At 48.6% G+C, this 12,010-nt stretch overlaps 1 protein-coding gene across 8 annotated transcripts in view; it reads left to right on the top strand.

Annotated features, from left to right (window-relative positions):
• The window catches only part of TMCO4 (transmembrane and coiled-coil domains 4), a 36,067-nt gene that overhangs the window by 16,252 nt on the left and 7,805 nt on the right, over positions 1–12,010 (top strand). For all 8 annotated transcript variants that reach the window (XM_061601044.1, XM_061601043.1, XM_061601042.1 and 5 more), the window contains 5 exons: positions 542–661; positions 2,318–2,482; positions 3,823–3,959; positions 4,261–4,345; positions 10,672–10,789. In XM_061601044.1, coding sequence (XP_061457028.1) covers positions 542–661; positions 2,318–2,482; positions 3,823–3,959; positions 4,261–4,345; positions 10,672–10,789 — 625 coding nt within the window. The remainder of the gene's footprint in view (positions 1–541; positions 662–2,317; positions 2,483–3,822; positions 3,960–4,260; positions 4,346–10,671; positions 10,790–12,010) is intronic.

Below are 12,010 nucleotides of genomic sequence, written 5' to 3' on the forward strand. Positions count from 1 at the left end.
AGGTCTGTAGACAAAGGGCAAGATAGTAGGGTTTTTTTAAAAAAAATACATCCACGTGGGCTGTTTTTGGTTGTTGTTGTTTAGGGTTAAGGACAGAGTGGTCTGTCAGGTTTCGTCCTCCCAGTTTCTGATTACTCTAATCTTAAATTTGGTTTCTGCACATTTCTGCAGCAATTTGTGATTATTATTTTTTTTAAACCTTATGAAAATTCTTCAGCATGTGGGGGTGAATTTCTCCTAATAAATAAATTTTTGCATGGAGTTTTGACTCATGTACACATTTTTTGCAAGTAATTTATCCTATTATAATGCGCTTTTGTACGTTATTTTCACCAGTATGTTCATTTTGTGCTCACTTTCCCCTAATATATGCATTTTTGTAAGCGTGGCTTGGTTGGAGGACTGCATCGCAAAATTCGGATACGTGTTAATTGCGAAGGACGGCTGTGTTTGCGTTCTTTTATTGTTTCCGAAAGTGCGAATTTTATAAATTCGGCTGTAAATGTGAACTGAATCAAATTTCGCCCTCGTCCCTATTTAGGGTACAAGATGAAGAAGCGTGTGGGGGCTATAGAAGAGTTTGAGTTCCTACCATTAACAGAAGGGAAGCAGCTGCACATCACCATAGCCATCACCGGCTGGCTTTCTACTGGCAAATACGGTAAGAGCAAGGCAGGAGAAATGGGATCGCTGCAATAAAATGTTGCAACATGTGGTAGAACTGTCCAGTGTTCTAATCATCAGCCATGCCTTCTTCCAGCATATTCCATCCCACCAAAACAATCAACATTCCACAGCCACTGAGCATGCTCAGTCTCTGGCTGTTTCATATCCCCCCATACTTAGCATTTTTTCTCTAGTGTGGTTTTTTTTAATATATACTTCTGCAAACACTGAGGGGTTCTTCAAAGCCTGCTGGGACCTCCCTCTTCTACATGGGCATTAACAGTTAGGCTACATCAGCAGCAGCACTCGCAGTTCTGAATCTCAAATGGGTGGAGTGTTGGTTGGCACCATCCCCCTGAGCAGTTGGAACATTTGTGGAGATTCCATGGCATAACAACAGGGCAGCCAGTAGCAGGGCAGGATTATCAATCAAATTGCCATGGCAACGCTGACAGCTTTGCGGGCTCCCTGGGTGCAAAAACGGGATTGTTTCGTACAGAATACGTGCCGTCCCAAATATATTTACTCCCGCACTCTAATCCCACAAAAGACTTTGCGTGGGGCAAATTCCCGTCCTAGCAAATATCCCTCCCCCTCCCAAATCTGCTGCTGCTGGGGACGTTTTGCTTCTCTTGCGTTATACTTTTCTCATTAAATCCGTTTTTTGCTCTATAAAACTAGGCTCTTCCCCCCTTTTTTTACAATCGGTTCTGTTTGCCTTTCACACCAGTTTATCTTATTTATTTTTTCGTACAACGTACAGTGTCCCATGAGCTGCACAGAAACTCCTGGGTGAAAGGGCGAAGGTGTTCCTGGGAGAGGGTAGCAGAGGAGAGGAACCAAGCACCACTTTGCAACCCAGCGCTGCAGACTTTTTTTTTTTTTTTTGCCACAGGCAAATTCACTATTGGCAAGCCTGTGCAGCCCTTAAGCATTCTTTCAAGACCTGGTTCAATACATTCCCCCCCCCAAAAAAAATACCCCACAGCACCCTAGGGAGCTGCCCTCATACAAAGATTTTTAAACAGACCTCTGCGTTAAATCAGGGCTGGGGGAACCTTGGCTCCAGGGACCGGATGCGGCCCTCCAGCCCTCTCTGTCTGGCCCACGGGACTTTCCCTAGGCCATGCCCTCAGTGGCCCTGCTGCACGCCCTCGTCAAGCGCTTTTGCCTGGTTGGAATGTGTCTTTGCATTGTGATATAATGCCTCTTGCTTCCCAGGATGAAGACAGGTCGCCTGGGTGTGCAGAAGCTTCTCTGTGTTACAATAGAAAAGTAATGATTGTATCCAGTGTTTGTTTTGTTCAGAGTAGACCTATTTAAGTCAATGGACATGACCGACTTGCATGTGGGTCCATTAATTTCAGTGGGTCTACTCTGCATGGGACTTAGCTAAGTAGTTGGAACTATTGCTCTGTCCACTTGTTTTGCCCCGCCTAATGCTGCTGGCTCTGCCCACTTTTCTCTCTGGCTCTGCCCACCACTGGAATGCGGCCCCAGGAAGCTTGCCCATGAAGCCACATGGCCCTCAGGCTGGAAAAGGGTTCCCTAGCCCAGCGTCAAGGAGTTCTGCGAGGAAAAAGAGGAAATATTTGGAGCTCTTATTAATTCTTTGCCCCTGCAACTCTTTCCCCCTGCCCCGCCCCTTTAGGGAGTTTCACTGCCCCATGGAGCAGCCTGCTTCAGTCGAGAGAACAGTACTGTTTAGCCTGGGAAACCAAATATCTGATGGAACTGGGCAATGCCCTCGACACTTTGCTGAATGGATTAGTTAACATGATGGCCCAGGAAGCTTTGAAACACACAGTCTTGGCCGGTGAGTATCTGGCAGCCCTGCTCCTACTCCTCACGGGATTATTTTGGTACGATTATACATTCCTCCTTCCTTCTGTTTAAATGTAAAACGGGTCTCCCACAATCTGCCAAAACACCTCCACCAACGTCTCTCCGCTAGCCAAATATATAGAGATCTTAACTTTTCAAAAGAAATTGAAAATTTATGGCCCCCGATTTATGGAACAATCTCCCTGAGGAGATACGCCTGGCGCCAACACTGCTATCTTTCCGGCGCCAGGTTAAAACTTTCCTCTTCGCCCAGGCATTTTAATATGTTTTTGCATGTGTTGGAACTGTTTTACCTTTTTTAAATTTTTTTAAACTTTTAATGTGTTTTAAATTGTTAATATGTGTTTATTGTATTTTGATGTTGGTCTTGTGAACCGCCCAGAGAGCTTCGGCTATGGGGCGGTATATAAGTTTAATAAATAAATAAATAAAATCAAGGGCTGTATCTATCCAATGCTTGTCCTGTTCAGAGCAGACCCACTGAGTAGCTCAGTGGCAGAGCACCTGCCTTGCATGCAGAAGGTCCCAAGTTCAATCCCCAAATGGCATCTCCAGGCAGGGCTGGGAGAGACCTCTGGCTGCAACACTGGAGAGCCGCTGCCGGTCAGTGTAGACGATACTGTGCTAGATAGGCTAATGGTCTGATTCAGCATAAGGCAGGTTCATAGCATCATAGAGTTGGAAGGGGCCTATAAGGCCATCGAGTCCATCCCCCTGCTCAGTGCAGGAATACATTCTGTTCCTGAATGAACAGATAGTACTAGCTTGGTCTATTAACCTCCAGTTCCTGCTCCTTACGTCCGTGAATAAAGACTGAAAACTTGCCTAGCTCGGGGATGGGGAGACACCTTTGGCCCTCCAGATGTTGTTGGGCTTCAACACCCTTCAGACCCAGCCAGCAGGGGCCAATAGTCAGGGGTGTTGGTGCTGTAAACCGAGGGCACTGTGGTGCCAACAGGCTCCACTTGGGAACCCTAGACATAAGAGATCTTCAGAGGCTTGGGAAAATTAACAAAGGTCTTTGCATAGTAGCCTAGGCAGCAAAGAAAAGGACCTCTGAAGATGATCTCAAGGTCCAGGTAGGTACCTATGGGAGAAAGTGGGGAGGGCACCTGGCTTGCCTCCATGTGGTAGCGTGCTGCTGAGCAGACACGGACTGTCTGTCTGGTCCAGCACATCTCCCTTTCCCATGTTCCCTTTGCCAGGGACAGTGAGCTCCAGCACAAATCCTGCTGTGACTCTCCGTGGCTTTCCACAAAGCTTCCCGTGGCTCTGATGTTTGGCTGTCCTGTTCGCCCTTCTGCCTGCCAGGTATCATCACGGCTCTGACCTTGCCTGCTTCTCTGCTCACGGCAGCCAGTGTGATCGATAACCCCTGGGGAGTGTGTCTCCACCGATCGGCTGAAGTCGGCAAACACCTGGCTCAGATCCTGCTCCGCCGGCACCAGGTAGGAAGGCAATTGGACGGCTCCACTTTGAAACCCGGAGACCCGGGGGTAGATCCACATCGTACATTTACAGCACACCCAGCGCACATTTAAAGCACGTGACTTCCCCCAAAGAATTATGGGAACTCTGGCCCTGCCCACTGTCGACATGCGGCCCCTGGAAGGAGGGAATGTGGCTCTTGGGCTGACAAAGGTTCCCCACCTCTGGAGCAGATACATAACAGCTTAATTTTTAACAGAAAAGGTCTGGGATTTTTAGGCTGCTTGGCTTCTGTGCTGGTTCTGATTTCTTCCCTTCCAGGGCAAACGGCCGGTTACCTTGATTGGTTTCAGTCTTGGCGCCCGAGTCATCTACTGTTGCCTCCAGGAGATGGCCAAGGAGGAAGGTATGCAGTGGGGGGGGGGAGAGGAAGTCAGATTTCTTCCTTTCTTTTAAAATTGGTGGCAGCTCAATGGGAAGAGCACCTGCTATGCATGTAGAAGGCTCCAGGTTCAGTCCTTGTCAACTCCCAGTTAAAAGGGACCTTGGAGACCAGAAGGGAACTGCTTTAGAGAGCCAGACAATCCAATGCTATGGCTCGGTACAAGGCATATTTTTGCAGGAGGGGCGAAGCTCAGTGGTTAGAGCAGTAGATTCCGTGGTCTAATCCCCGGCATCTCCCAGTTTAAAGAAGATCTTAAGGAGAGCTCGTTTGGGATGTTCTGGCTAGGAATCTCGTTCAGCTTTCCCGCTGGACTTCTGTGGATAGCTAACAAAGCAGGCTTTGGGGGGGGGATGTGAGTGCCTGCCTGTCATATCCTGACAAAGTAGAGCCCAAAGCAGGTGCTATATTTGGAGCTTCCAGGCAGGAACTTGTCAGGAGCTAGCAGGGCAGGCAGAGTCCGCCTCCTTCAGATCCATAACCCACCTGGGGTGCTGCTTGTGGGGAGAACACCCTGGTTGCTCTGGGGAATCCAGCTTGGGGGGGTGCTTCCCCTGCCGAGGGCCCCCCAATTCAGGGGTCTCTGGTTCCTGGCTGTTCGGGTTGCTTGCTTTTATTAAACATTTTTAAACATCAGTCCCCCTGAACTGTTTAACTGTTTTTAATGTTGAATTGTAAATGGTTGTAACACTGGGACTTGCTGTTGGAAGGTGAGTAATACATTTAAGAAGAAGAACGTAAGGAAAGCCTTGCAGCTGGATCACGCCAAAGGGGCCCCCCTCTAGTCCAGCGTCCTGTTCTCACAGTGGCCAATCAGATGCCCCAAAAGGAAGCCCCAAAACGGGACCTGAGCACAACGGCTACTCTTCCCTCTATAGGATTTCCAGCAAATGGTATTCAGAAGCAGACTGCCTCCAACAATGGAGGTAGTACATAGCCCATTGTGGCTAGTAGCCGCTGACAGCCTTAACCTCCACAAATTTGTCTAATCCTCTTTTAAAGCCATCCAAGTTGGTGGCCGTCACTGCTTCTCGTGAGCACGAATTCCATAGTTTTGCCATGCACTTTGTGAAGAAGTACTTCCTTTTGTCTGTCCTGAATCCAACATTCCACTTTGTTGGATGTCCATGAGTTCTAATGCAAGTCATATTAACAACTCTGATAATAAATAATAAACTGTTATTATTGTCATCTCGAAACAATCTCAACCATTAAAAATGTCAACCATTAAAACAATTCTATCCGTAAAAACAGTTTCAAATCTATTACAGACTAGGAGTAAAAAATAAAAAAACTCCACTTGAAAGGCTTGTTGCAAAAGAGGGAAGGTCTTCAGCAAGTGCCAAAAAGACAATAGAGATGGTGCTTGTTCTGCTATGTAACGGGTGGGAGTGCCAAAGGGTCGGTGCCACCACACTAAAGGCCTGATTCCTGTATCATATGGAACGGACCTCCCGAGAAAGATGGGTATGTGCAGGATGCCCTCTCATGCAGAGCGCAGTGAACGATGTATATAATGGGTGAGACGATCTTTTAAGCGGAAGCACCTTCTGGCTACCACACTGGAGTCGTCACCTTCCTTCCTTCCTCAAACAATCATGGCGTCAGGCTGGCGAGCGACGCATCCAAGTCTCCCTCATCTCCGTGCTGCTTTTTAAATTTTTCCTTAAAAGCCACTGTTCTGGTCTGCTGTTATGTTCCCCCCCCCAGGCAGTTTCTTTTATTTACCTTGCCAAACCATCTGTCAGCTGTTATTACAAGCCCTGATCTCCGTATTAACAGTATTAATAGTTCTCTCTCTCTCTTTCTCTCTCTCTCTCTCTCTCTCTGCTTTCCCCCTATTTACCTTAGTGACAAAAAGGAATTGAGTCGTCACGATCGCTTAATAAGAGAAATGAGTTGAGTCATTAGGGCTGATGCTGTTTTCTCTCTGCATATCCCCCCCCTTCTTCCTTCACACAGACATTTACATTGGGACAAATTGTACCAATTAATATAATGAGAGAGAGCGAGAGAGCGCGACGTGGCCAAAACACCACGATCCTTCTGGCTGCTGTGTTCAGATTGTTGTGTGGGGCTCCGTGGGGCTCCAGGCTGCTCTGTGTCCTCACTTTCTCATGCCTGGTCTCACAGCCTCCAGATCTCCTGTCCTGTCAACTGAATCCTGTGATTATAATTAATAATAATAATAATAATAATAATTTATATCCTGCCCTTCCTTCCGGAAGAGCCCACACAAAGTAATTTTAACAACAACGAAAAAGCATTCTAAAAACAGTTGCAAATAAAAAAACTTCCCCCCCCAAAAAACCAGTTGCAGATAAAAACATTCTGTCCAGTGATATCTAGCTTGCCAGGAACAGTCCATCAAATGCCTGGGTAAACAGGAATGTTTTCAGATTCCTCCTAAAAGTCATTAATGTTGGATACAGTCGCACCTCACTGGGGAGGGCATTCCACAAACAGGAAGCCACCACTGAAAAGACCCTGTCATGGGTCAGCACCAACCGAGCAGTTGCCTGTCGAGGCACCACCTCACTGGCTGATCATAGGGTCCGAGATGGCTCTTTTTTAGGTGAGAAGTCCCCATGCCCACTACGCCAATTGTCACAGGTACGTTGGAAGCTGCCTTTGGCCAGATAGGCGACACATAAATTAAATTATTATTATTATTTATTATTTATCAGGTCAGACCACTGGTTCACCTTGTTCAGATGCAGGGAGCCTTTGGCCCTCCAGATGTTGCTGAACTACAACTCCCATCATCCCTGGCCATTATGTTTGATGGGTATTGATCTGGAGTTCAATGCTTCCCCTCTCCTCTAAGTGATGGTGACTCTGTGGCCTTCCAGATGTTGTTGGACTCCATCTCCCCATCAGCCCCCGGCAGCATGACCAGATGATGGGAATTGGGAGTCCTAATAACCTCTGGAGGGCCACAGGTTCCCCTTTTTTGTGTCAAAAGAAGGCAGAGTTGTGATGGAGGTAGCTGGGGGCAGTGAAGGCAAGTGATGGTCTAGTTCAGGGATAAGGAACCTGCAGCCCTCCAGCTGGTATTGGACTCCAGCTCCCCTCAGCCCCCAACCAGCATGGCCAATGGCCAGGGTTGATAGATTTATTATTATTATTATTATTATTAATTTGTTTTTCTTACATTTATATTCTGCCATGCTTTCATCATGAAATCCAAAGCAGCATACCTGTGGTTTTCAAGTGAAAAGACCCAGATCTGCTTAGCTTCAACTGGCGTTATCTTTAAGACATACTCTGGGGGTTGCAGCCCAGAAACATCTGGAGGGCCACAGATGTTTCCCCTCTGCACATGTAGACAGGCTGCTCCCGAGCCGCAAAGGGCTTTAAAAAAATACAATGAAAAACCAAGCACATACAAACTGAGCCCTATAGCAGGCTCAAGGGCCAATGCATTTGGCCAAGCACCACTGTGACAGGATCTTCTCAGCTCTCATTCTGCATTAGCTGCCATTTCTGAGCCATTTTCAAAGGCAGCCCCACGAATAACACACTGCAGTAGTCTAGCCTGGTGATCATTCTGTATGCAGCCTTCTTTTTCCTTCTTGCCCCACCCCCTCCTGTTGCTTCCAGCTCTGGTTTCAGATTGGGTGGCTGTGCAAGGGCCAAAAGAGGAGGGAAGGATGCGGTTGCTAGGCAACCCTGGTACCTCGCTGTTGACTTGCTGTGCTGCTGCTTCAGCACATCCCTGTGATGATGTGCTAGGGAGGGGGAGGGAGGTTCCATGCAGAATATCCCCCCCACACACACTCCAATTCAGCATCCCAGCAGCATACTGCCTAGCTCATTGTGGAGGAAATGTGGGAGACAGCGTTAAGGTCAGAACCTCATAAAGGCAATGAAGCCCAAATTCAGTGCCCACTAGGTTTTCCTCCGTGTCTGGACTTTTGGTAACAAGGAACCCTGCAGTGTTTAAATTAGATGAGTCAAATCTGGCTTATGAGCTCTTCTTAGGCAACGGAAATTGCTTCTCTTCCCCTCCCTCTTTCCCCCCCTCCCTCCGGAAGACACTAGAATAGTGTCAGAAGCTGCCCAAATTGGATCACTCAAAGTGACAAATTGAAAGTCTCTTTTATCTTTTTGCTTCCTCTTTCCCCGCTCCCCGTCCTTCTACGGTGCAGCCGCATCCTCTAGGAATCATCCATGAATTACAACGCAGCTTGTGAACTGCATCTCTCCTCAGGGATGCCCGTGGCCACGGCCACGTTCTTTGCAATCATTTCTTGGATTTGCCCCCTTGCGCTTGAGGCATGCAGTGGCTGCACGCCCAATATTAAAGAAAGAAAGAAAGAAGTCCTAGTTCGTGGAACGACAGACTGATAAGGCTGCAATTCTATAAATGCGTGCTTGGACTTAAGCCCCATTGAACTCATTGGGTTGGATCCAGTGTTAGGCCCATTGAAATTAACAAACAGGACTTACTTAACTCTGTTGGGTTCAGTCGTTCTGAGTAGAATAAAACCCAGTGAGACTTGCCCTTAAAGCCTGTAAACAGGCACAGGGTTGCACCTGGGAACGTAGCAAGCTGCCTTATACCGAGTCAGACCACTGGCCTATCTAGCTCAGTATTGCCTACACTGACTGGCAGCATCTCTCCAGTATTTCAGACCGGGGATGTTGCCAGCCCTACCCAGAGATGCCGGGGATTGAACCTGGGACCTTCCGCATGCAAAGCAGATGCTCTGCCACTGAAAAATAAAGTAAGGTCCCGGTCCTCATGGTTCTGAATAAATGGCAGATGCAAATAAAAATGTAGGAACCTGCTTTACACCTCGTCAGCGCCATTGGTCCATCTAGTTCAGTACTGCCCAGGGTTTCAGGCAGGGGACATTCTCGGTCTTACCTGAAGATGCCAACGGGGATTGAACTTGGGACCTTCTGCATGCGAAGCAGGCACTCTGCCACTGAGCTACGGCCCTTCATGGTACTTCCCATTTTCGGGAAGGCTTCTTGGTGAGCTCTATTCTCCATCTGGCTTTTTTCCTCCATGCATTGCTGAGGGGAGCGGCTCCGTTTTGAGTACCAGACTCCAAGAGCAGCCTGGTTGGTGGAGAGCTGGTCGGAATATTGCTGCCGTCCCCAACCTTTTAGGGAGCCACCAGTGTCTTTGTGACATCGGCAGCAGTTGTACCAATCTGCACCTTCATCTGACGTCTGCTTAGCCCAGGCACGGGGAGCGTGTGGCCCTCCGGATGTTGCTGGAGCACAACCTCCATCATTCCCTTGGGCTATGCTGGCTGCTGGGAGATAGAGACCAAAAATATTTGGAAGGCTAAAGGTATCCCCAGCCCCCCTCCCAGTTTAGACCGTCATCTGAGATCTGTTTAATATCTTCACCTAAGGCCTATTTGCTTGACTAGCAACCAACTCTAACAGTGAAAACATTTCCTAGCAAGCCAACTACGCCTGTAACAAAGGACCAAGTTTAATACAGACATCTGGGGTTGTATCCAACTAAGTCCTACTCAGAGTAGACCCACTGAAATGACTGGGCCTAAGCTTGTCATGCCCATTAATTTCAGTGTGTTTATACAGAGTGAAAATGGAAATAGATTGCCTTCAAGTCGATCCTGACTTACAGCTACCCTGTGAATAGGGATTTCATGGTAAGCGGTATTCAGAGGGGGTTTACCATCGCCTCCCTCTGAGGCTAGTCCTCCCCAGCTGGCCAGGGCCTGCTCAGCTTGCCACAGCTGCACAAGCCAGCCCCTTCCTTGTCCGCAACTGCCAGCTGGGGGGCAACTGGGCTCCTTGGGATTGTGCCGCTTGCCCACGGATGCACAGGTGGCAGGGCACGTCACCCCTGAGCCACTCCCTGTGGGGTGATCTTTAGCTGGCCCTTGACGCCCAGGAGACACGAGCGGGGATTGGAACTCACAGACTCTGGACTCCCAGCCAGGCTCTCCTCCCCACTGTGCTATACCAGCTGTTTTATCCAGAGTAGGGTTGACATATTGGATACAAGCCCTAGATCTGAGGAACAGCCTATAGAGGTATGTTAGATATCCGTTCCAGCCCCTTAGTGTGTGTTTTGCCAGAGTTTAGATGGAGTAGCCATACCTTGAATCTGGATTTCTCGGGATCTGTATGTATGGCTATGTGGAAGTGAGTCCCTATGAATTAAGTGGGGCTTGCTGTTGAGTAAACGTACGTCTTGTAGGGTTTCCTGGTGCCAGATGCAAGCGACAACAGGCCACTCCCAAACCCTAGCACACCTGTGTCTGTACGAAGCAGTCTTCTAAGGCTGTGTCTCTTCTCAGATTGCAAAGGCATCATTGAAGACGTGGTCCTCTTGGGGGCGCCGGTAGAGGGAGAAGCCAAGTATTGGAAGCCGATGACCAAGGTTGTGTCGGGCAAGATTATCAACGGCTACTGTAGGTGTGTAGGCCCTAAAAATTACGGCCAGCTGGGGTGGGGTTTGTTTCCTTTCTTTTAAGCACTTGAAGAATTTAGTGTGGGGGGGTCCTGTTGTTTAAAAAGATGGCAAGGTCTGAACCCTTTATGCCAGGAGAGGGGAACGTCAGGCCTGCTGTCCTGAGCAGAGTTAGAATTAGTTTGAAGCTAAGCATTCTTTCAGGTGTGGGGAGGGGAGGAGCTGACTCGTGGAGGCCAGGTTGGTCTCTCTCTTGCCTTGATGTTCTTCCTGGGAGGCAGGGGGTGCCAGCCTCCCTGTGGCCCTTAAGTCCCTTGGCTGATGGGTGAAGGTCCAGAGTGTGCCATCCCTCAGCTCCGCAGCAACACTCCGAACAGTAAGCAGACCTTCCAAGTGAATCTGAATTAATAATCAGAAAAATGATTGAGTTTAGAAGGCATCTTCAGACATCCAAAAACAAATCTGCTTGTTTGTTTGTTTGGGTTTTTTTTTTTTGCTTAATTGAGGACCAGTGCTTTAGAACTGCCGCACACAGTGGCAGTCTACCTTTGAGTGCCAGTTGCTGCAGATTTACAACTGGGATGGCCTGTCACTTCCAGGCCTCTGCATATGAGCTGCTTAGAGGTATCTCTCTCTGCATTTCTTGGAATTAGAAAGCTGGGTTCGATTGGGGTGGGGGACCTATGGCCATTGTTACACTCTGTCTCCCATCAGCCTCAGCTGGTATGGCCAATGTCTAAGGAGTGATGGGAGTTGTGGTCCAGCAGCATCTGGACGACCACAGGTTCCCCAGCTCTGCACTAAAAGAAGGCAGAATTGTGATGGCAGGGGCTAGGGGCAGTAAAGGCAAGTGATGGTCTAGTTCTGGGATGGGGAACCCTGTGACCCTCCAGAAGTTGTCAGATTCCTGTTTCCATCAGCCCCAGCCATCATGGCCAACAGTCAGGGATGATTATGGAAGTTGGAATCCAACAACATCTGGAGGACCACAAGTTCCCCACTCCTGCATTAAGAGAAAGGCAGAGTGGTGATGGCAGTAGCTAGGGGCAGTGAAAGCAAGTGATGGTCTAGTTCAGGGATGGGAGACCTGTGTCTCCTCCTGGTGTTGCCAGGCTCCTATCAGCCCCAAGTGGCATGACCAACAGCCAGGGACGATGGGAGTTGTGGTCCAACAACATCTGGAGAGCCTCAGGGTTCCCCATCCCTGGGTTAGCTGGAACTTCTGG

This window comes from Rhineura floridana, chromosome 18, assembly GCF_030035675.1.
Source record: "Rhineura floridana isolate rRhiFlo1 chromosome 18, rRhiFlo1.hap2, whole genome shotgun sequence".
NCBI classification, from domain to species: domain Eukaryota; kingdom Metazoa; phylum Chordata; class Lepidosauria; order Squamata; family Rhineuridae; genus Rhineura; species Rhineura floridana.